General features: G+C 36.7%; 2 protein-coding genes across 6 annotated transcripts in view; both read left to right on the top strand.

The window, feature by feature from the left end:
- fchsd2 (FCH and double SH3 domains 2) overlaps positions 1-11,932 on the top strand; it is a 55,233-nt gene extending 43,301 nt beyond the window's left edge. For 3 of the 4 annotated variants that reach the window (XM_028465429.1, XM_028465426.1, XM_028465430.1), the window contains 7 exons: positions 2,870-3,004; positions 3,102-3,185; positions 3,296-3,473; positions 5,390-5,610; positions 7,675-7,867; positions 7,950-8,044; positions 9,507-11,932. In XM_028465429.1, the coding sequence (XP_028321230.1) occupies positions 2,870-3,004; positions 3,102-3,185; positions 3,296-3,473; positions 5,390-5,610; positions 7,675-7,867; positions 7,950-8,044; positions 9,507-9,599 (999 nt within the window). In that variant the 3' untranslated portion in view covers positions 9,600-11,932. The remainder of the gene's footprint in view (positions 1-2,869; positions 3,005-3,101; positions 3,186-3,295; positions 3,474-5,389; positions 5,611-7,674; positions 7,868-7,949; positions 8,045-9,506) is intronic. The other variant, XM_028465427.1, reaches the window with a different exon arrangement.
- A 1,382-nt stretch (positions 11,933-13,314) lies between these two features.
- Positions 13,315-24,494, top strand: LOC114475078 (NACHT and WD repeat domain-containing protein 2). 2 transcript variants are annotated; one of them, XM_028465787.1, is made up of 10 exons: positions 13,315-13,485; positions 13,562-13,650; positions 14,701-14,808; positions 15,271-15,468; positions 16,435-16,576; positions 16,656-16,792; positions 17,786-18,142; positions 19,348-19,449; positions 19,669-20,362; positions 21,387-24,494. In XM_028465787.1, exons 1-10 carry the CDS (start codon positions 13,413-13,415, stop codon positions 24,470-24,472), a joined length of 4,986 nt encoding a protein of 1,661 aa, XP_028321588.1. In that variant the 5' UTR covers positions 13,315-13,412; the 3' UTR covers positions 24,473-24,494. The 2 variants fall into 2 exon arrangements, with proteins under 2 accessions (XP_028321588.1, XP_028321589.1); XM_028465788.1 differs by lacking the exon at positions 15,271-15,468.
- Positions 24,495-25,458: the final 964 nt, after the last annotated feature.

Here is a 25,458-nt window from a genome sequence, read left to right as displayed (position 1 = left end):
TATTTGTAGACTCTTAAAAAGTTTATTATGTCACTGAAAAAACAAAATTTTTTGTGTGTGCATGTATGGTTTAAAAGGAGGAAATTTTAGAATAATAATAATAATTTAAAATTAAGGCAATCGATTGCCTCCAAGTTTGATTAACTTAAAAGTCAAAATTTTCCATAACTGAAAAAGTTGGATGACTGGCTACAACAATTGAATTAAAGTGCTATATGAATAATCTTTATTTTTAAATAATCCCTATTTGAAATAAATAGGACTTTAGCATGTAATTACGCAATTCTATCAAGTTGTGTTTTTAAATTATGCTTACTTATAAACAAATAAAGTTCCATTTACTCAACAATTATTAGTTAAAGTTACTCAAAAAAGGAAGAATATGTTACACCAACTTGACACAATTAAGTTAGTAGATTTTTTTCTATCACATTGAGTATAAACTACTTTATCTATTTAATTACTTAGAATGTTTGGGTTCTCAGTGTAGAGAGGACAAAGGTGTTGTTATAGTTATGACTATATGTAAACTAGAGCAGTGGTTCTCAACTGGTCCCACCCTGGGACCCACATTTTGCCACGGACATTAAATCGCGAGCCACTTTTTTTTCTTTTTTTTTTTTAGAATTCAGCCAACAAAATGTAGTTTTTCAACAATAGCTGTTGAAAACACACATGTAATATTTTTGTCCAACAAAAATCTACATATTTTCCTGTGTAACATGCATTTCACAGCATGCCTATCAAAAGAAAAGTTTCTTTCAAAATAAAATACAACATGAGAGACATTAAGCATTTTTTTTTTTTTTTTTTTTTTTTTTTTTAAAGGATTTTTTTGGCTCTAGTGGCCTTTATATGACAGTTGCTTGACAGGAAAGGGGTCAGAGAGAGCAGGGAATGACACGCAGGAAAGGGTCCCAGGCCGGGAATCGAACCTGGACCCGCTGCAGGTGAGGAGCTATAGCCTCTGTACACGGGTTGAGAATCACTGAACTAGAGGACGGCGATCAGACTGATCTACTAAAACTAAAGACAGTCTCAACAGCTCTTTAATCACGAGACAACATTTGCAACTACAAACACAAATCTACACTTTCAAAATGAAAACTTACAATAGAAAACATTAATAAATTTGATAATTGTATTTACAGGTATTCTTCTTCACCCGCACAAAGGTTTGCCTTTCCCCAGAGAAAATACGTACTTGTTTTCAACAAACTAATCCTTTGTGACCAAATCGTGTCCAAAAACACAGTTTTTTTTTTACCCTCACATGGTTTGGAGTTTACAGTGTCAACAGAAATGTGATGATTAAACACATGAGCGAGCTTTAGACAAACACACACACTGTACAGTGCACGTAGGAACACTCCCACGCTCATTGAACCTGGATGCTTTCAGTGCAGTTATTGGCCAGTAGAAATGGCTTTGTGATAGACCTTTATCTCAGGTGGATCACATGACTATCATCTAAGCCAGTTAAATTCACATTAGACAAAAGAGGGAGGGGCAATATCACATGAAACATTAGCCCAGCACCTTTCTAAAAAAGCTATACTTGTAGCTCACGGACAGGACAAAGGTGCTTACTATCAGGATCAAAGGTAAGGGACCATTACCTTTGATCCAGACGAAGGAAACAATCCCTGGAAAGTTTGTTTAACATCTAGACCAGGGTTCTGCAACCTGTGGCTCTGGAGCCGCATGTGGCTTTTTTACACTTTTGCAAAGGCTCCCTATAGCTTTCAAAAATATTGAAATAATGAATTATTTTCTTAGACAGGGTGTTAATGAAAAATGATTTTGACACCAAATAAAAACACGATATAACGATTTGTCAACCTAAAAGTTAATCATGTTGTGCAATAACTCTGCCACTTTCCTACTTTACCTCCTGAAATATCCACTTTCCGTGCACCTGTGGTTAACTTTAAGTTTGAAATTGCTGGTAAGGAAACTAAATCAATTAAAAGACTATTCTGGAAGTAAATATACATTTTAATTGTGTGGGGACAGATTCATTTAACTGCCAACATACCAACTAAATATGCATGCTTAATATGTGGCAAGAAATTAGCAATTAGCATATGTTAACTGACATTATGAGTTATCAAAATCAAGTTATTTTTTTGTAGCTTTTTAAATACATTATCTAAAAAGAATATTCTTTACATAACGATATAATTTTAACTGTATAGAATTTTATACACTATGTTGTCTTCATTAAAAAGGTTTTTTTTCAGCTCTTGAAGGACTTTAATCAGGTGAGATGAGGCAAAATGGCTCTTTTGAGAGTAAAGGTCGCAGACTCCTGATCTAGACCAACGTTTTTGTATTTGACGTTCTTACTCCCTCACCTTTCATTTTAACATTTATTGGTACTCCTTGTTTTACATTGTGTGTTATATATATATATATATATATATTGTATGTGTGTTAACAGTTTCCTCTGTTGGTTCTAATGTATCTGAACAACATTTTTTTAAATTTATTTTTAAGTTTCATGGGGTTATTTATTTATTCTTCTCATTATGCATTTTGTGTTTTTTGCCACATACAAGACAAAGACAGACAATTACAGAAAAAATGCCATAGACAATAGACAGTATTTACAAATTGTATATATTATATACAGTTTGGTGTGGAGGCCATTGACAGAATTACTGCACACAGTAACAGTTCATATGAAGGTAAAATGGGGATGCAAACAACTGTGTTTCATTGAATGAAAATATACTTCAAAATGTATAAGTTTTGTCAGTGTAGCGAAGCACATTTTAACTCTAAAATAGAGTTTCCCTCTCCTTCCTGTTCCTTTTACCTATTAAAAGTTGTCTTTAATCTGCCTGTGTGCTTCTATGTGTTTAAGGGCACAGTGGACTTGGAGCGTGAAGAAGGCGAGGAGTGCGAGGAGAACATGGAGGTTTTTGACGACAGCAGTTCCAGTCCTTCGGGAACGCTTCGCAACTATCCGCTCACCTGCAAAGTCCTGTACTCGTATAAGGTAGAAAGCAAAACAACACGAAAAGAAAGATGAATAGCAAAGGTGAATAGAATTAGTCTCTTTTAGAATGTTTTATTTCCCATTGTTTGTCCCACAGGCGTCACAGCCAGATGAGTTAACCATTGATGAACAGGAGATGTTGGAGGTCATTGAGGACGGAGACATGGAGGACTGGGTCAAGGTGCCCACACACACACACACACACACACACACCTCATTGATTTATGTTTCAAACTGGTAATATTTAACCTGCTCTGACTGATTTGTATTGGCTTTGCTGGTTTCTCACAGGCTCGCAATAAGACAGGCCAGGTGGGATACGTTCCAGAGAAGTACCTGCAGTTTCCCGCCTCCAACAGCCTCCTGAGCATGCTTCAGTCTCTGGCCACACTCGACGCACGATCACACACTTCGTCCAACTCGACAGAGCCAGAGCTGCACTCCACTGGGATCAATGGAGACACTAATGGTAATTTAGCTAATAGCACAATATTACAATTACATTTGGGATGTTTTGTGTTTTAGCAAGATGTTTTTTTAAGAGGTTTAAATGTAGTTTGATTGTGTAAATTAGCCTCTTAGTGAGGCTTTTATGTAAAATACTTCACATTAAGTTCAGCTATATATGTCAGTGATTTACTTTAGTTTATTTAGAACTCAGTATTTATTATTTATAGCTGCAGTAAAATTGCACAGAAAAAACAGACCTTAGGAAAAGTGAAGCTTCAAAATCCGGCTGCTTGTTCTCCTTGTTTTATTTACTGTCTTACTGAGGAAAGGGGTTTAAAAAAACGAGCTATATATTACAAATGTTACATCACAGAAACTACACCTTTTTTAAAGGTAAATGAAGTAGCTGAAGCTCAGTGAAGTAATCTAGATAGAGATGTCTGGTATTGTCTTAGTGAAATGTAGCAGACTCCCTCTCCACACTTCTTAAATTCCCAAATTGTGAGGAACTAAATACTATCCCTTTGTTTAAATTAATTGAATTGAATTTGATTGAATTGAATTTGAATTTAAATTTCATTCCATTCAAAAAAACAACAAAAAAAACCCCAGAACAAACAACACTCAATTATCTAATACCTAGGTTCCCAAAGTGGGGTATGGGTACCCCCAAGTACCACAAATTGTCATAGGGGTATGTGAATGAAAATTAAAAACACTGTGACAACATTGGAAACTAGATTATAAATAGAGCAGCTAATTCTAATGCTAGGTTAATGCTAATACTAGGCCAATGTTATTGCTAGGTTAAAGCTAATGCTAGGTTGATGCTATTGCTAGGTTATTGCTATTACTGGGTTAATGCTAATGCTAGGCTAATGCTATTGCTGGACTAATGTTAATGCTAGGTTGAAGCTAATACTAGGTTGATGCTATTGCTAAGTTACCGGTAATGCTAATGCTATTGCTGGGCTAATGTTAATGCTAGGTTAAAGCTAATGCTAAGTTAGTGCTATTGCTAGGTTATTGCTATTACTAGGTTAATGCTAATGCTAGGTTAATGCTATTGCTGGGCTAATGTTAATGCTCGGTTAAAGCTAATACTAGGTTGATGCTATTGCTAAGTTAATGCTAATGCTAGGTTAATGCGATTGCTAGGCTAATGTTAATACTAGATTAATCCTAATGCTAGGTTGATGCTATTGCTAGGTTAATGTTAATGCTAGATAATGTTAACGCTAGCTAATGCTCAGCTAATGCAGTGCGACGCGGGCCAGCACCTACATTCTCACTTGCATTTTCTTCAGGAAATACAAATATTCTAGTTATTAGTATTATTATTATATATATTATTCCTCAACAGGATAGGTAAAATTCAAGGACAAATTTCACTGTAGGGCTACATTGTACAGTATATTGTGTTTTTTTAAGTATGATATAATAACTAATCAGCCAAAAGGGTGTATGTAGAAGCAAAATCTTACACACACCACATCACAAAAACCAAACAAGGGTCTCTAGATAATATAAAACAAATATTATAATAATTAGGAAACTAATGTTACTAGTTTTGCAATACACATTCAATATATATTCTGCACAAATTTCTATATATACAATTTATACATCAAACATATATACATATACGTTCAATATATTGTTTGTAAAAAAAAATAACATGCGCATTGTAATTTTGATATCTTTGTTACAATTGATTTGTTTACATTTAGTTTTAATCTCATAATCTTTAATCATCTATTGTTGCATCTACTCAACAATCAAACATTGTGGCTCCAGAGGAAGTTCTGTCACCAAACAAATATGGATCTTTCTTAGTGTCACCCCACTGTGTAACCTTTTTTAGATCTTTGATTTAATTTCTCTGAGAATAATCCTTTTTCTTCTGTCCATCTTTGTGTTATGTTCTTTTTCCAGCCGTGTTCGTCCGTGCACTTTATGATTACGAGGGCCAGGCAGATGAGGAGCTTTCCTTTTCTGAGGGAGCTGTGATCCGCCTGCTGAGTCGTGACACCCAAACGGACGACGGCTTCTGGGAAGGAGAGCTAAATGGCCGCGTAGGCGTTTTCCCTGCAGTTTTGGTGGAAGAGCTTACAGAGAACGGGGACACCCCTGTGGGAGGAGTGGGAGACATGAAGGTATTGTTAAAGAAAACCCATCTTACAATTATGAGATTTAGGGAGAAAAGATGGCACTTCTAATGATTGATAGTTATATATTTTTAATACTGGAACACAACACATCATTAGGATGATAAAAAATTGATTACAAATAATGCAGAACTGTGTCTTCTCTAAACAACTGTTCAACTGTGTGCACTTGTCTCCTAGATGATTAATGAACAGTGCTGTAAAGAGTCTATTTAAAGTTAGCATGAAGAGAAAGCATTAAAAAAAATAAAAATAAAATTTAGAATTTTGATTTAGGTCAACACTATTTTCTATTTTGTAGATTCAACCTATACTTTTCAGTCTTTGTTGTGCCCACATGATAGATTTAGTTCATCTACTGTTGACCTTGAAGCAACAAATTATTGATTACAATTATTATTCACTATTATTCACTACACAAAAACAATAGAATAAAACTAAATGCAAACAAATTCCTTATGACATTTTCTTAAAAATACAAAAAAACAAAACAAAACCAAACAAATGCTCTTATAGACCAAAAAAACTTATCACTGATAATATCTTTCATGAATAAGTTAAGCTAAACTATTTTTTTTGTCAAAAACTACACTACTAAAAATATTATAACAATAAATAATTGCAAAAAAATTATAAAATTTAAAAAAAAAATGCTGTCAAACTTAACAATGATGTGACTGATAGTTTTTAGTCCATTTTTATTTATTCCTAAACTGCAGGAATTATTTTTAAACTATCTGTACAGTATGCAGAGTTGTGCCAGTACTTCAGGACACTTCTGTTAGTGCGCGTCCAGCACTTATAGAAACATAACTCAGACTCTTTCAGGAAACACTCAGCAGCTCCCGACTTTCACGAGCTACTCATTAGATTTTATCGGTTTTTCCTGCAGACACAAATACCAATGATTAAGTGTTATGTACCGTGCTATTTTTCTTCTCTCCTTTCCTTTTTGTTGTCTAGTTTGTGATCAGAGTTCACAAACAGTAAATCAGAAGTGCTGTTTCTTCTGTGCTTTGATTAAAAGTCAGCACTGCAATCACAGAATCAGGCCTTATCTTTAGCGCTGAGGGGCTGCCTCATTAAAGACTAAACCAACAGGAAGGATGCAGCCTCTCCCTTCCCACGAATACAGACACAACTCAAAATGTGCTATGAGTAACAAGAATGACTTTATAATAACTGAATTTCTCTTTAATACAACCTAATTTTATTTTAGCTTTAGTTTTTTTCCCCCCATTGCATGATTTCTGGTGTTAAAAGTCCAGTATTATGCTATTTTTCACCCATCTCCATTTGTTCTAAGAACCCCAACAACATAGTATTTGAGGTTTATTTTCCCAAACTCGCCTGTTTTCAGAGTTTTAGCCTCTGAAAAGTGACTTTCTGATCAGTTCTAAAAACAGGCTGTTTTGGGGCCTACTTAATGCATATTCATGAGAAGGCATGTCTGTAGATGCTGACTCCATACAACAGCTGATCACTAGTGATTTTTTTGGCTATCCACATGCTCTTGTTATTGTTTTCAGCCAAAAAACCGCACATTACAGTATAACACATGGATATTTTATCGGCTATTGTGATTGTGAGTCAGACAAACACTGTTTCAGCAGGGTGTGTGTGCGGCAGCAGCAGCGTAGTCAATCCGCTGAGTCGGCTGCTTCAAACACTCACCGGAGCTGCTACGTCACTTTTTTGTCATCCTCTCTACTGCTTATTACAGGAATAGTCCATTCAAGTTGATAGTCCACTGTTTTGTCCAACTGCTACGTCACATTGGGTCACAAACACGTCAGATCATGTCAAAGGAGATACAAGGCGGTATAACGGGTACTAAAAATGGAACTGCTCTGGGTGCTACACCGTTGCTGCTCTTCAGGGAGGAGTTAAATGCAGAGAACATATTTTGTGTGGAATAACAAGGGAACTTTTTCAACTTTGGCCCTCGGAATGAGGCTAAAGGGATGTATATCACTGTAGCAAAACCATTAAAAAGTGTTTTTTTCATAATACTTCCCCTTTAAAGTCAAAGTTTTTGCTCATTTATTCTAGATCTCTCCTTCTTTAAAGTTGCCCTCATCGCTACCACCTCTTCCGCTGTATGACCAACCTCCCATCAGCCCCTTCACCAGCCCTGAGACCTCCACCCCACCTCCTCTGCCTCGTTCACCCTCTGCTGCTCTAAACGGGGAACACAAGCCTCCGCTGCCTGCCTCATCACACAAAGGACCCATGCCCACTCACAGTACGACACACGTTCACCAATACAACAACTTATTATCAAGAATGATCTGTCCTGTTGCAAAACTGTTATTCTGACTTTGTAGATCCACGCTGTGGTCGGAGTCCAGTGTCTCCAGGATTCGTTCACTCTCAGCCACAGCGGTTCAATGCAGACAGAGGCCCGAGTAAACTACGACCAGTAAGTGTCCAAGGTTTTCTTAAAAACATTCAACGTGTCTTGTACGATAAATATCATCATCACCACAGTTTCAGCACACAATTGTATGTGATATGAAAATGTTTGAATGAATATATCCTTTATTAAAGCAGGTAAAAATTATAATTGATATTAAAAATCTGTTTTTCTTTTGCCATATAAATAAATGATAGCTAATGATTTACAGAAGCAGTGAGCACTGGGGCTAGCATCTGTGTGGTAATAATTCTAACCTGCTTTTGTAATTCAAAGGTATTTTGACCAACAGCCCATAATATACATGTAACCCATGATGGATTATTGCAGTGGTTCCCAACCTTTTTCTTGTCATGACGCCATCTTTATATCACAAATTTCTGGCAACTTATTTTAACTAGATTTATATTTGACAGGGTTTCTGCGGATCCTTACAAAGTCTTAAAAGGCATTAAATTCATTAATCTAAAAATAAGACCTTAATTGTCATTAAAATATCTTAATCTTAGTCTTAAATTTTAACACATAATAAGTATGATTTTATGATTGTAATTAGTCTCACATTTCAAAATATTTATATTTATAAAATTTATTTTATAAAAATTTATAAAATTTATTTTATAAAAATTTATAAAATTTATTTTATAAAAATTTATAAAATTTATTTTATAAAACATTTATAAAATTTATTTTATAAAAAATTATAAAATTTATAATTATAAAATATTTGTAAATGTATAAACAACAAGGGAACTGGAAAATTAACCTGTCCAACAAATAATTTTCTTAATGGCTTTTATTTTTTGTATTTTTGTTGTTTTATAGATTTCTGAGTTTTTGGAGTGATTTTGATCATTTTAATCTGTTAATAGAAAAAAAATGACCTTAACCCTACGTATGTAATTGATGTGGCATTTTTCCCCCCAATTATGTTTACTGTGAAGTTGGTCTGATATTTAATTTCAAATGGCAAAACAAGTCTTTATTTATTTTGACTAAAGCTGTAGGAACCCTGTTTGAGAAAGTGAATAGAAACATAGAAATACAATTGTTAGAGAATGTGTTTGGTGTTTTAATTGGAAGAATAATAATATTTAAGGTCATCAAGCTTTCTTCCTCTAACGGCACTCTAACTGTATTTCTGTGAAATTATGTCTTGTTTTTTAATTGCGGAAAATAGATTAATTAAAATCAAATGTGTTTTTTTTTTTTAAATATAAAATTTTGATGAGCATTTATTTTATTACTAGACATTTTATTTCCAGGCGACCCCAAGGTTGAAAAACATAGCTCACTGTATTTCTGCAGAACCATAATGAGTTCCTACTTAATCGTTCTACGAAGAGAATCATGATTCTAAGAGTCTTTCATCACACAAATCCAAAGAACAATGTCTGTTTGATTTAAAATAAATCTGCTTTATTTCACTTTCTGTTTCATACTTAACTCATTTTTTTCTTCATTGCAGATGCGAGCTGCTCCTCCTCCCCCCAAACAGCACTCCCGCAGACAGCAGGAAAAGACTGAAAAGACAGAAGAGGTGGAGATCACACTGGTGTGATGGATTGGTAGAAAAAAAGATGGACCTCAACTCAAACTGAACTGGATCACAATAAACCTTTCATCGCTCTGGATTTTCTCTTTTCTTCCAGTTGAGGAAGAGAGAGAGATTGAGACCGTGTATCAAGCTAAATAATCTTTTTATTTACCTCCTGAATAATGATTCGTCTACTACGTCCCTCCTCACCTTAGTCGCTGTCCTCCCATTCTTGCCTTAAAACCTCAACCTGTTGCACAGCAAAACCAGAGCGTGGACGAAGGATTGGAGAGAATTAGGAAAGTGTCATTTTTTGCACTGTTTGCATTTCATTTGTACAATCAGTTGGAACATATGTGTCAAACTCATGGCCCGGGGGCCAAATCCGCCCCTTCAGAGCATCACATTCGGCCTGCTCGAGGAAGTAGAAATGATAGAAAAAGCATAAAAAATGTTATAAATATTACTAAATATTTCAGTTGTAGATTTCTCAGCCCCTCCAAATACAAACAATCAATTAAAATCCACAATATCTACAGAGCTCACTTTTCCACTTTTTATATCACATGACATAAGTCATTTTTAATCTGAAATTGTTGTTTCCAAAATCTGGCAAATATTTCTCAATTTATTCCGCAAAATTTCCCCAAATTCACAAAATCAGGGAAATTTAAGTGAAGATCCTGCAGGGACTAATATACTTATAAACTTTATCATTTATATACAGTATAAATTATACGTGCGAACACGTTATTGTTGAATTTGTGGCCCACTTAAGGTCAAACTGGTCCGTATTTGGCCCCTGAGCTAAAATGAGTTTGACACCCCTGAGTTGGAACAACAGACATAAGTCAGAGTCCAGAATGAGACTAAATATTCTAGAGGTTCGTCAGACAATTCAAGGTGGAAACCATTAAGGAACATGTTATTTAAAGATGCAAATACATCACATGTCAGGAAAAGTAGTGGCCCTCAAAGAACAATTTACTACTAAATGATTGGCTTCAACACTTTTTAACTTATTTAACAACCAAGCGTTATAAATTAAAATGCTACATAATGATAAAATGCTTTTTGAAGTGACCACGATACTATGTTAAATTTGACAAATGAATCCAAAAAAACATAATCAAAAATCAAAAATACTATAAGTGTTAATAGTTAATTGGAGAGAAAATTAAATAAAATGATTAAATGAAGCTTATCTTTCAGTTCTTCTGACCCCTTTACAGCTTTTTGTCACCCATGGTTGTTTTTAATGTAGGCCTGTTGGAGGAGAACGTGTAAAAACAGAGTCCACGTGGTCACAGCGGTCCTCCCCCGGCCCCTCCCCTTGCCATATATAGTCATTAACATAATATGTATTTAATGTGTATCAGTACAGTACATTACTGTTGTCATAGGAATGTTATGCACAGCGTTTCATGTAGACTGAACTCAGCTGAATGCTCTGATATGTAGTGGAACTTTTTTTATCTTCTGAAGGAGAACTGTAAATATGGTTGGAGGGAGAGCTCAGAAAGAGAAACGTAACGAGGGCGGCAGGAAACGAGACTAAAGGGAGGAGGCTGGATCCTCCCCCTGTAGCTCTAACGCTCGCCTCTCCTCCTCCTCTCCTGCCTCTGTGCCTCTCTCCTTTTCTCCAGCGTCAGTGTGAGTCCATGGATCATCATTCACACACCGACAAATACGTTACATTTCTCACAGATTGCGTTGTTGGAAATGGATCAGACTGTTTGTGCTTTTTAAGGCACTGGACTTCAGATTATATTGAAAAAAAAAAAAAAGGGTTTGTTTGTATGAAGCACAGAACAAAGTGTACTGCTTTCTCTTTCATGTAGACTTTGCTCTTTAATTTCACCTGGGATTTACCAGACATTTGTTACATTCACAAGTGTTTTTCATTTCTGTCCCTTTTATATCAACCTCTCGATTACAATATAACTTTTCTTCTTTCATTTTACCAGTGTATTCTGCAAAATGCATAACGCTAAAGGGGTAAAAAATGAGCAAATGACATTCAAATGGAGCTGAGTACCAGTCTGATGTGATTATTTATTTTTTACTCAACATGAACTATCCTTCCCTACCAGCCTTTACATCTCCGCTCCTAAAGAGCAACGTAGCACTTTTATTTATTTGTGTCCCTTTCCCTTAAAAGTAGCAGCACCTCCTCATAGCATCAGCATGGACACATACGTTTCCATGGTGATCTTATGCTAAACTTTAGCTTGTGTGACAGCTATTTATCTAATAAACAAAACTAAATAATTTACAAGAGATGGAGACCAATTTTGTATATTGTGTCATTAGGGCTGGGTGATGTTGTCCAAAATTATTATCTAATTTTTTAGCAAAATGGCGATATACGATATAAATCTTGATATTTTAAACTCAAGAAAAACAATTCTGGGTTATATTTGCTGATGCAAAATGCCACAAACAGCTGCACAATATGTGCCACTTGTGAGTGAGTTCTGTCGTGCGGCTTGTTTAGGGGAAGGTCTGGGTTAGAACGCACTCAGAAATCCATCTAACTGTGCTTTTCATGCTGTTCTGAGAAGCAGTGAAAGTAGCAAATTCTAAAACAAGTATTTTAATACAGAATGGCTATAATAATATATATATATCGTTATAGGCGATATTGTAATTTTCTATCTCGCCAAAATAGAAAAGTCAATATATCTTGAATCTCGATATATCGCCCAGCCCTATCGTGTCACTTGTTGTTGAATGCTGTCTATAAAGAGAGATTTGAGGAAAAAGAGCGAAAGAGAAGTTTGAGCATCTTTTATCTTCACTTCTTGGAGAAAGTGACTCCAAACAAGTGTCCTAGGTCTTTACTTTATTTAATTTCACTTTAGTCTATGTTTTCCACTGCAAATTGTTGAAAGTGTTACACAGATATTCTGTGGTGGGATGAATCCAGATTGATTTGTGATATTTTGTTACTTTGTTGCACATTGAGTTTCCTGTTAAAAAAAAAAAAAAAAGTGTTAATTTATTTTATTATTCAAGAGCCGTGAAAACATTAAATCAAGTATGAACATGGGGTTTGCCACTGGGGGCAAAGGAAATTTCCAATCATGGTGTGAACAGACTGGTTTCCTGTTGAAAAACTGCATTAGCGTGAAAGTTCACTGAAACCTCTGCTTTCCTGCTGCTGCTGTAGAGCCAGACGTGTCTTGCATTAATCTTTGCTCTGATCGTTTCCTCATGTCAGTAAAATTGATTTTAAGTTCATGGTTTGGAAAAGTTCAAACAAACATCATTGAATATATGACCTTTATGTGCCAGTTGTTGTCACTCAGTAACCCCCCACCCCCCCACCCTGCCTGTCAGCAGTCCCTTTGGTGCACACAGTGTTGAATTATTTGGTATGAGCCTGTTTTAGGGGTTTTTACGTTTTTATATAATTCTTTTATTCTTCATGAGTGGATCCGGGAGCAGGGCAGCTGCTGCTAGTAACAATATAGATGAACACTACTTGTCTTGATGACAATAACAAAAAACAGGTGCAAAGTCAGCGTATAATAATCGGCTGTACTAATAAGTTTGTATTCTGTAAAAAAAAAAAAAAAAAAATGTTCATTATTAAAATCTTGAAAGGTTTTTCCTGTGGCCTGGGGTCATTTCTGTCATGTTTGTGTCTGTCATCATGAGAAGTGGGAGGGAGGGAGCGGTCGGAATAACACACTTTACAGACAGGAAAAGCTCAGGTTTTCTGAGTGGAGCAGGATGGAAAAGAGGGAACAAGAGCCAACAACTTAACTTATGCTCCTATAGCTGAAGTTTTTCTTTTGTTCTTCTTCAGTCTCAAATAAATCTTGATCACTCATGTGCTCTAGAGGAGGAATCCCCATCTCCAGCTCATCCTGTGTGAAAATCTATCTGTGCTCCAATCCAGAAGGTATGTAAACAATGAATGATGCTAAACAATAATTATTAACTCAGATGTATATAATGTGTTTTTACTCTGTGTATAGACAGTGTGGTGGAGCGGAGGGCTCTGAGAGAGACCGTTTTCCCCAGATTCAGAGAGCACTGCAGACACTCGCTGGGATTAGATGTCAGGGTAAGAGCACAGTTCATTTCTCTAACTTTGCTTAATAACTTTCATTGTCTAGATCCTTAATAGGAGTTTTTTTAGGCCTGTTATTAAGTTAAAATAAAATCTACAAAGTAGCAAGGACAACCTTTAGAAGGAAAAGATGATTTTGATGCTTTGATGATGAAAATGAAGAACAAAGGAAAAATGTTCGACTGTAATTTCTTCTCAAAGACGTTCCTACGTGCAAAAATATGCACTTTTATGTGTTTTGGTGTTTGTTTGTATGGTATTTATGGACCCCGAGTCTGAAATAAAGAAAGTTATCTACATACATCTATATTTCTGCTGATCGCTTTAACGTTTTCTTGACTATCGTGTAATAATTCCAGCAAATTAATTTTGTCATTTTATTTTTTTAAATAATATGTTAAGGTTGTATTTTTTCAGACAACTTTTTTTATTTCATGAAATTTACTAAAAAAAAAGTTGTCTGAATAAATGAAACCTTGTACATTAAACCTGTCTTTTACTTATCTTATCCTGCAGTATTTTAAATACATAAAACCCCAGAAATATTTACTAAAAATAGTGCTAAGAAGAGTCAAACTGAAGGCACATAATGTCATTCAGATTAAAAGCACAAATTCATTTTAGTTTTTTAAAATTCTAAAAGGTGGGTCAAAAGTGATGCCAGACGTGAGAATGAATAGCTTATGGAGCATATAAATATTTGTCATATTTTTATTTTTTAAAAAAAACAACAACTTGGAAATATCCTGTAGTGTTTATTTGCTTTTTGGTGTAGGTGATGTACGCATTGTCGCTCTCCCCCTCAGGTTAATGTCCTTATGTTTGATTAAATTTGCTGACAAACCAGATGGACAACAGACGTCTGTTTATTTGCTCTGGGCTTGAGTTTGTATTATGTGTGTATGGCCTCGCCTCAGGTCATGCTTATTTAATATGAAGTTCCAGACAACCTGAATAGCATCTCTAAATAAACTACGTGTTATTTGCCGAGTGCTGTTTAACTTGCTGTATTTTCTAATAATGAACGCATGTGTGTGTTCACAGGTCATAGACCCGTTTGAGTCGACTGATTCCAGCTGTTGGCCTGATGAAAACACCAGACAGCAGCTGATAAGAGAATGCAGAGAAAGATCTGCTGGACTGTTCTTTCTGGTATATTCTATTTATTTGAAACACGTATAACATTTTCTTTCATATTTCATCTTTTTTTTATATAAAATATTTATTTTTGTTATTTGTAAAGAGCATGGTGAACATAAAGCACATCATACAGGGAAAATAGAATTAAAAATAACATGTATAATGACAAAAAAACACAACAAAATGACTTAAAAACAGGCTGTCACACTCAATCCCTTTAGACATTTGTAAATTCTACTGTTTTCCAAGAAGGATCTTATCTTAAACAAACCACTACCTGTTTATTCTCCAATATACAATAAGGGATAAAACAATACTGTATCACAGTTGTGCACATCTTCTTTACCACGCTTGCAGTATATGGGTCAAAAACTTTGAAGGATGCTCCCCCCAGCTACTGTAACTCTTTTCCAGGCTTTACTGTGACATATTTAATGTATCCCTATCCTCGTTGTCCACCTGATGGCGCTGTAGGCCCTGATAGGCCATGAGTATGGCTCAGCCAGTCTGGTCTCACAGGTGGAGGTGTCAGACTTTCTGCTGCTGCTGCAGGGAAGCCAGCAGGATGGCGTCAGCACGCAGGAGCTGGAGAGCGGTTACCATAGAGACGAGAACAGCATCCCTGCCTCATACCGCCTGAAACCCTCACTGAGACATCCCCACTGTGCAGAGGTGATGATGACAGTCTGAGAGCTTTACAGGATACTTACACTGCAAAAATAGGCCTACAAGAACGAAGCAAAAATAATCACAAATTTAAATCAAATTATCTTGTATCAAGTGAGAAATCTGTCAGTGGAGTAAGCACAAAACTCTTGGCCCATAAAGACTTAAATTAGGCTTAAAACTATTTCAAAATATTTCAAATTCATCCAAGTTTTAAGGATAAATTGTCATATTTGTGGGCTACAGGTACACACACAACATTTGGTCTCTGCTTTTAACCCATCCCTTAGGAGCAGTTAAAATTAAAGGCCTTGCTCAACAACATCCCACAGTGGATTTGAACCGGCGACCCTCCGGTTACAAGCCTGCTTATGATCTCTTGATTAAGTTCACTGTAAGAAATTACAACTTCTTTTGGAATTATTCATGAGCGTGAAAGTACGTAGTTCAAATAAAACACGATTTATTTTAACACAATAATAATTTTGTCAAGAATCAAAACACAAAAGCTCTCATTTAATATTATTTTAACTTGATGAATACTGTCATAAAAAAAACAACCTTAAATTGTTCTTCTTAAATTTAGAAATTGTAGAAGATGTTTTACTCTCAAAATAATCTTGTTGCTTGGGTTTTATTTATGAAGTTGTGTTGTATCCTGTTTCTTGCTGGTTCAGCTTATTATTAGCTGATATATCTCTCGACAAAAATTTGCGGTTATTTCTTAAAATAAGAATAAGGCGAAACATGCTAAATAATGTTAATTTTGTTTTTTTGGACTAAGACTTACTTTCTTGATACAAGGGCTTTTTTTATTTTCTTGAAATGTATTTTTTGCAGTGTGTACATTTATTGATAGAAAACAACCAGCATAATATATTTTTGACAACTGAAAAATTATGGAATAATTAAATTATTATTTAAAAAATAAATAAATAAATAAAAATGAATTGCCTGCTTGATTTTGTTCAGCAAGAGCAGGTTGAAGAGGCAAAGAGAAGCCAGATAAATGTTGAGAAGGTGGAGCTGATGAAGCGGTTTCAGAGAGCAGTGACTGTGTGTGTCCAGCGTGGTCTGATGAGTCCACACAGGGCCAAAGCGTTCTACAGATCAGGTGATTAACACAGCGTTGATGGGTGGACTTCATCTGCAAACTATAAATCAATAATCAATATACATTTTTTTTTCTTCAGTCCTCGATGTAGACCTGAGATTTGCTTTAAATGACACTCCTGAGGAGAGACTTGCAGGACGTTGCTTGGTCTACATTCACAAGGTTGTCAACGCCAAAGGAGAAAGACAAAAATTACTGCGAAAGTCGAATATACAGGTATTAAAACATATATTTTAAATATTTCTACCTCCAAACATTCGCGATGACCGCTTTTACAGTCTAAGATTATAATTTTTTATATTTACAAGTAGGGATGTAACGATTAATCGTAAGGCAGTTAAAAATCAATTCATAGGTATCACGGTTCATATCGATTTTCGGAAAATTGAATCGCAGTACTTTTTAATATATATATATATATATATATATATATATATATATCCTTCTCTTGTCCAAATGCCGAGGCGGCGGGCGGAGTCTGCTACTACTTTCTTTCTGGCTGCCTTCTACTCTTAAACATGTTCATAAATGATTGCTTACCCCTTTAGCACCGAAAGAATATCTGTAATATTACGTGAATATCTGTAAAAGTCACGTTTTTCTATTAGCTCTGTCTGCTAGCATAGCATCTCTTCTTCACTGCACAGAATATCTGCATGCCAACCGACCACTGGGTTACCAGCGTCCTCTGCTGGTCCAAACAAATATCTGATGTAAATACAATGCAATGACTGTTATTTTTTTTTAAAATCCAATTGTTAAAATACATTTTCAGTTGCACTTTTAAAAAGAAAAATAACTAATATGCAGTTTTGCATTGTTAATTATAGAACCAGAAATAAAATAATAGGCTTCTTCTTCATTTGTATTATTCCTTTATTTATTTCATTCAAGATTTATTTTTAGTTAAATTGCATTGTTTTGAATAATTTATCAAGGGATTCCTTTGACAATGAAAGATAAAAGGAAAATAGTACAGTATTTTCTAGTTTTTTCCCCAAAAAAATAAAGGAATATTTTTCAATCATCATTTGACTACAGTCCCATTTTGTAAAATAAATCATGAGAGAATCGTATCGTGAACCCAGTATTGTGAATCGAATCGTAATGGGAGTTGAGTGAATCGTTACATCCCTATTTACAAGTAACAATAGTCTTTTTCCCTGTATAACTGTTGATGTTTACATGTGTTTCATTCATATTTTACAGTTCAAAGCTGGACCTTCTGACCAAGCCTCTCTAATATCAGATCTAACAGATGGAGATCTGTTGGCGGAGCTGTGTGACACCTTCCTCCCCAACCTCATCACCGACCGCCACCTTTTGGTCTACACCACAACCACAGAGTGTGACAGTCGCCATGGTTACACGACAAACAATCGGCGGGGCTATGCCGAAGCTCTGAGCCAACAGGTGAACAATGACCTCCTGGAGTTGACTGATGGTGATAGGTCGAGCATCCCAGAACCCAGAGGTGATGCTTGGAGTCGAGAACAAGAGGAACAGGAGGAGCTGAGCCATGTCCTGTCCTCACTTTATGAGGTTATTCTGCCAGAAGAGGAACAGGTCAGCATTACAAATATACATGTTTATGTATATTATTACAGGGAAGTGGATGAGTGTGTTGATTTTTAGTGTCAAATGATGGATTAACTTATTACAGGACTGCAGCTGTCACAAATATTTGATGGTTTTCATTGAATTGTCGAGAAGGAATAAATCTGTAAATTAAAAAATCAAAAGTTTGGTAACACTTAACTTGAAGTTTTATACATAAGGCTGACATTACGTTGTCATTAGCATGAAGAAGGTGTCATGAAGGCTGTCATTAATTGATAAATTACACCTTTGGAACTATGTTGACACTTTTCGGGTTAGGTGGAAGGATCAAGTGGAGTTAGGTAGGGTTAGGGTAGGGCTGCACAATTATTCAAATTTTAATCATATTATGATTTTGTTTGCCACGATTAAATTAACCCAATAGTCCGCAATTTTTACATTTAAAATACCGGCTCTGCACTCTGTAATAGTGTATTTATTCAGTTAGCCGTTGGTACATTTGAAATTCTTGGGTTAATTTTCTTAAATTATTTTTCATCATAATTCCATTTTAAAACTTACATTTGCACTGTAAGCTGTACACATATTGTTAGTTTGAAAGTAGTGTAATAAAAACACAGATTTTTCTCTAATATGATAAATAATTGTGATCATAATCGTGATTTCAATATTGATCAAAAATAATCGTGATTATCATTTTGGCCATAATGGCACAGGCCTAGGTTAGGGTTCAGGTTTTGGGTTCAGGGTTAGGGTAATGAAGGGTCAGGGTTAGGGTAATGAATGACACTTAATGACAGCCTCCATGACACCTTATTTATGCTAATGACAGATGTCATGTTATAATAATGATAGTGTAATGTCAGCCTTTATGTATAAAACTTCAAATAAAGTGTTACCAAAGGTTTTAGAAGCAGATATATGCCAGTTTTTTGTTTTTTTTAACCCTCTTTTGAAGCAATGCAGGAGTGCACAGAAACATACAAAGATAATCAAGTACACAATTAATGCACTGGAAATGGCACTGTTCTCTCACAAAGTAATTTAAATTAAACAACTTTAGCAAAACGTTTGGGATTCAACAAGTTAATAGGAGTAAACAGTTATGACCATAAGTGGCAAATTGTTCCTTCGTGCCAATTTAGCATCTTCTTTGTCGCTGTGCATCTATAAAGTTAAATTCAAACATAATTTTAAACTTGTGCCTCCAGGTCAGAACCTACATGGAGCAAAGAGATCTGCACCTCCCTCTACTGATCACAGGAGGACCCTGCACAGGAAAGACAGTGCTGTTAGCGCACTGCAGTCAGCAGGTGAACATATCAAATATGCTAAATTTAAAAATATTTTGTGCTCATGAAAATCACTTTTTAATTACATACACATGAATAAGAGTCTGAGTTTAACCCCCTCACTGAAGCTGGTTAATAGTTTGATTAGTCAGAATATGTAATAATTATAAACATTTATTAGTTTTCAAGGCAGAGAGAACTATTTTGCAGTCATCTTAACCTCTTGTTCCTTCTCCACAGATAAAGACGTGGTTATCGGACTTTGATCCTGTTGTCATTAGTTACTTTTGCAACCTGTCAACTAAGGCCTCAGCAAAGCATCTGCTGTCCAGCCTGTGCTGTCAGATATTAGAGAGATATCAGGGTAACTCCATCAATCAGGATCAGCACTTCTTCACTGACAGCAGGAGTTCAAACTGGAGCCTCAGGCAAACAGAACATAGTCTCAGCAGTAACCCAGACATTATTCACGAAACAAAGCCTCGTTTTAAAGGACTTGATGTTTCTCTGACTGAACTCAAAGATTATCTGTCTTCCATATTGACTTCACTGCCATCAACCAAACAGCCTCTTGTTTTACTCCTCGATGGCTTGGATCAAATTGACAACTTTGGTCTTCAGATCATGGAGAACCTCCACACTCCCCTCCCTCCCAATGTCAAAGTCATTTACACGGCTTCCCCTAACCGAGCACGCTTCCTTCAAGCCTTCGTACTGCATTACCCACAACAACATGGTTGTTCAGGGTACAGCCATGTGCAGCTTAGAGTGGTGAAAAGAAAACAGTGTGTGAAGATGTTGGTGACACTCCTGAAAGATTCTGGGAGGAAGGTGACGTCAGGACAGCTGACTCTGGTCAACCAGGCTTTGGACCATTGCTGTCTGCCTCTTTACGCTCGACTCCTACATGCACACACCCTGCTATGGCAATCTGGTATGTTTCGGCATCCCATTTTTTCACATAGTTAACTAAAAACTGTAAACGTTGTTCATTACATTGTATATAACACAAAAAAATTACCATTTTTTTTAAAAACCTCCAGGTAAACTCCGACATGGAAACCAAATATCAATCACGTCACAGGTTGATGGAAATTGTAATAACAAAATTGAACCTTTTAGATCTATTAAGGCAAATTCAAGGGACTTGCAACAAGAATAAAGGAAGAGAGAGAGGCAGAAATAGGGTTAAAGTAGGCCTTGATGGTATGACAATGCAGTAAGAGGAAAGAGAGAGAAGAGATACTAAACAACAACTAAAGCAAACGATCCACAGTTGTGCTCACTAGTTCCCAAAATAACTAAAATTGTATAAAGGGTTTGCACTTTAGTAAAAAAAATGTATTCCTAGACTTAAAGGAGAGTCCTCAGACAGCGCAAACCACCACCAAGAGCCAAATTGACAGTTATTTGGATCAATAATCCTGATCATAGTACTATGATCATTATCATTCACACTTAAAAGAAATTTCTATCCACATTAATAACAACACAGTAGGTCTAAATGTTCAGACACTACATTTAAAAAAAATAAATAAAAAATTGCAATAAAATGAGCAATCCGGATCTGATCCAGGTGCTAATGGTCGGGTAAAAGAGGAACCAACTCGTCATAACTGAGTCAAATTTCATAACGATCGATCAATCTCAAGATAGGGATAGATATTTTTCAAACTGATCCAGAATCAGTATATTTATCTGAATCCCCTCCAAAATGTCCATGTTGTCAGGTCTTGATCTATCTTTGGTTAAAATTTTGTCAAAAATTTGTTAAGAACTTTAAATCTAATCCTGCTAACAGACAAACAAATAAATTAATAAATGCCAGTGAAAATATTACCTCCTTGGTGAAGGTAACAAGAAAAACTGATCAAGTTAATCAAAAATATGAGTGCACGTGCCTTTACTAAAAATGTCATCACTCCTCATTTCTTTTTTCTCTTCTATTTCTTCCTCAGACTCAGATGTGACCGAGTCGTCCCTCCCCCTCAGCATCCACTCATCCATCTCTGCTCTCCTCACCCACCTGGAGCACAAACATGGCTGCTCTGTTGTGGCTCATGCAGTCTCTTACCTCACCCTGTCCTGTGTGGGACTGACAGAGGCGGAGCTGGCTGATCTGTTGTTTGTGTACTCAGACAGAACGCCTGATGACTGTGACTGTGGTAACCTGTCGGACAACGTTAAAACCCTACAGGTGGATGTGGAGCGATTGTTTTTGGATTTCAAAGGCTTTCTAATCACAAGAACAGTTGGCGGTGCCCAAGTTTTGCTCTGGGTGAACCGACATGTCGGATTGGTTGTGCTTAAGAAGTATTTAGATCGTCATGAGTTAAGAGAAAAGATTCACAAAGAGATGGCAGACTACTTCAAGTCTTGGTTGGGTCATGAAAGTTTGAATACAAAGGAACATGCCATGAAAAAGTTTTCCAGCCTGCCTCAAGTCTCCTCCAGACTATGTAACGCTGGTCACTATGTGAGACAAGTCACAGAGTTGACGTATCACTTGAAACAAAGTGGACGTTTGGACGATTTAGACAGTGGTCTGGTTTTCTCACCAAGCTTTCACCAGGTCATGGTCCAGGCTGGTCTGCTGGGAGATCTGGTTGCGATGTTGGAGTCTGAAGTCTCATCTGAATCTGAGTATTTTAAAGAAAGACTCCTCCTAGCAGGCACTTTGAAGTCTGCTGAATGCTTCCTTCGGAGTTTTCCTCTTGAGCTGTTCACAGTAATGGAGTCCAGGCTGCTTCCGTTTGTCAGAGTGTTTCCTGCCCTTCAGAGTTATATCAAAGACAGCAGAAAGAAGAGAGGAAACAGTATTGGAGTTTTACTTTGTCCTTGTCTTTCCTGTGTTCCTCCAATTCAGCGCTTAAAGTGTGGGAACAAAACCAGCATCAGAGAAGCAGTAAGCACTGAGTTTGGGGTTGTTGTAGAGGTCCTAAATGACGGCTCTGTTTGGATTTGGAAAGGCTACGAGTCCGAGTTGGCCAAACTGTCTCTGAGCTGTGAGCAGCATGAGCTGGTTTTGAAAGGAGTGAAGAGCAGTGGGCAATTCTTCCTTCTTTCTACTCAGTGTAACAAGCTTTTTGTGTGTGATCTGACGGGCCCACAGACCATTGTGGAGATTAAAAACTACCTGAAGGATGATGATGAAGCAAAGCAATCCTCAAAGAGAGTTGATGGATTTGTTTCATGTCGTCAAAAGCTATTCATGTCATGGGAAAATGAGAGTTGTGTGAGTGTGTTTGACATTTCTGGAGAGATCCTAATGTATTTCTATTGTCAGAGTCCTGTCACCTGTTTGGCTGTGTCCTCTGATGGATTTTTCTTGTACTGTGCAATGGAGGAAAGCACTGTGGCTATATTTGACATCAATACCACCGCTCTGCTTGGCACCTGTTCAAACCCAAACTTCAGTGCTATTGGGTCGATGTTCCTCTGTGAAGACATGGAGATGATGGCGACCGTTGACAGAAATGGGAATGTAGGTTTGTGGGATTTAACAGATAAGACACAACCACTGAGAATTGTCAAAGAACTGTTCAGTGAGGTGGAATCTAACAGCCTTCTTAGTGCAGAATACTGTGATGAAAACAACTCTCTGTTGGTGTGTCAACGTAACTGTGTCACTTGGTGGGATACGTGTAACTGGGAGCTGTGGGACAAGTTCTTGGCTCCACAGGGGAGAGCGTTCACTCAAGCTGTGGCTTCCCACAACAGACAGCTTCTCCTGGCTTCATTAGAAACCGTGAGCCTCGTGTTGGTGTGGAGGCTCAGTACTGGAGAGTGTGTCTTCTCTCTGGAAATGAGCGATCAGCCCTTTGCTCTCCTGAAATCCTCCACCAACATCATATGTGTCGCCCATGATGGGAGCCTGGCTGTATGGGATGCTGAGATGATTCATGCTGCAGGAAGCTCATTTAGAATGCAGGGTGGAGTGAAAGATGTGCTGGTTGATGAGGAAGGGAAGTGGTTCTACACTGCGGACAGATCAGAAAGCGTGTGGAGATGGTGTTTAGACACAGGTCTTCCACATGCTTACTTCCTCCATGATGGTCCTGTGGAAAAAGTGAAGCTCTCACCAAACTGTCTCCAGCTGGTGTCAATCTCAGCAGGGGACATTTACCTGTGGAGGACTGAAACCGGGGAGAACGTAATGCGTATCAGCGGGAGCAGGGCGAATGATATCCTCATCACGTCTAACAGTAACATCGGAGTCAGTATTTCCGATCACGGCCTCTCCCGTGTTTGGAAGATGGCTCAAGGAAACATTGTGTGCAGCATACATCTGTATCTAACCGATGCTCAGGTGTCGCCGGAAGGAACGTTTCTCATTGGCCGTCGCCATGGAGACCTGCTGGCTGCCAGTCTGTGGTCAGGCTCCATCAGTAAGCGTTTCTCCTGTGCGGAAAGCTCAGAGCATATCACTGCTTTCCACTTACTTTCCCATCACCCAGATTTTGTGTTGGTGATGGCTGCTTCAGGCGCAGTGTACACCTGGAATGTAGCAGAGGAAACGGTGTGCAGGCACTTCCACCTGCCGCATACATTTTACTGTCAACCTCAACATTTCCACATGTGCAATGATGGGAGCTATGCACTGCTGTCCACTGAGGACAACACCATTAACCTCTTAGATTTATCTCAGATGAGACTGTGCTCATTTAAAACCGATGGCCCTGTCTTGAAAGCCTGCTTGGATAAAAATGGAGACTTCATAGCATACATATGTTGTCACGCCAGCCTGGAGAATCACTGCTCCTGCTACCAGCAGTCAAGGTCTGTTCTCACGGCTACGCGACTTTCAGACGGAGAAAGAATCGGGAGGGTTCATCTGTTCAAGATTCCACAGACTTTAATGGTGTGCAAGCAGCAACGTGTCTTTGTGGGTTTTGATGACGGTTCTCTGGGTGTGTACTCTGTTTCAAATGTGATGAGCGATGAGGATGATATGATAAATGAGAGGGAAAAAGTGAAGAGCTCTATTGATAGAGAGCCATTTAAATGGTTTCCTTTACCTTTCGCCAATATAACATGGCATTGATATCATTAGATGTTCATAAACCTTGAAGGTACCCGAAGACTTTTCTTTTGAAGAGAAGTCCATTTTTTTTTTAATTACAGCTCCAGATGAGTTATACAAGAGTAATACATTAAAACCTTTGTAATAAAACATATTTAAAGAAAATATAATTGTGTATTTGCATATTTATACACACCTTATTACAATAATACATTTATTAAAACAGAAAACAAATCAACTCAAAAAGCTTGTGTCAAAGTTCACTTTTAGCTTTTGATGTTTGTATTGAATTTATTAAGTTGAAAAAAATGTCATTTAGACCAGACTTTCTGCTCAGCATCCATATTCACTTGGATTTCATTATTGACAAAGCCAAACACACCAAAGTCAGCTTATTGCAGCAAATTAAGAGTTTTAAATAATAATAATAATGCATTAGATTTATATAGCGCCTTTTTTCGTCACTGAAAGCGCATTATTCTTTCATTCCACTTAATTAAGGAAAAGAAAAAACCTGTCTGTTGCACAGTGATTTGTGATACAGGAAAATTAAAAGTAGTGGAACAGAAACAAATCTTCAGCTAAACACAATACTTGGCAAAGTATCTGCTGCATTGTTTTTAAATATCAAAAAAAAAAAAAAAATAGATTTAAGTTTAAAAACTCAGGAAAATCTACAAAATAATAATAATAATTTGCAATGATTATGACGTTTTAAGATCAATGTTGTTTTATCAAACTTTGATTTTTTTGGAAAGCCCTTCATACACATTTTTTTCATGCTGCGTTTTGGCTCCACTTTGAGCTCGTGAATTTTATAATCTGGTTTTGTGTTATTGTCCAAAAAAAAATGAATCAATAAACAAAAACCTTAGCATAAAGATTATTATATTGATGGGAAATATAAAATACATTAAAAAAAAAAAATTAAAAAAAGTCATAGGCTGTGTCATATACGCAGAATGACTGTTTACAGTGTTTTCATATTACATTTCCAAAAGTATTGA

This window comes from Gouania willdenowi, chromosome 13 (assembly GCF_900634775.1).
Source record: "Gouania willdenowi chromosome 13, fGouWil2.1, whole genome shotgun sequence".
Classification (NCBI taxonomy): domain Eukaryota; kingdom Metazoa; phylum Chordata; class Actinopteri; order Blenniiformes; family Gobiesocidae; genus Gouania; species Gouania willdenowi.
Note: the sequence above shows the minus strand (reverse complement) of the source record. Positions and strands in the feature narration are given on the sequence as shown.

Bases quoted from the DNA above. Each gene is read 5' to 3' on its own strand.
- LOC114475078 (XM_028465787.1), top strand. From the start codon at position 13,413: ATGTGCTCTAGAGGAGGAATCCCCATCTCCAGCTCATCCTGTGTGAAA. The intron at 13,651-14,700 runs GTAAGAGCACAG...GTGTGTTCACAG, and splicing joins CGCTGGGATTAGATGTCAGG to GTCATAGACCCGTTTGAGTC. The intron at 18,143-19,347 runs GTCAGCATTACA...TTGTGCCTCCAG, and splicing joins TTCTGCCAGAAGAGGAACAG to GTCAGAACCTACATGGAGCA.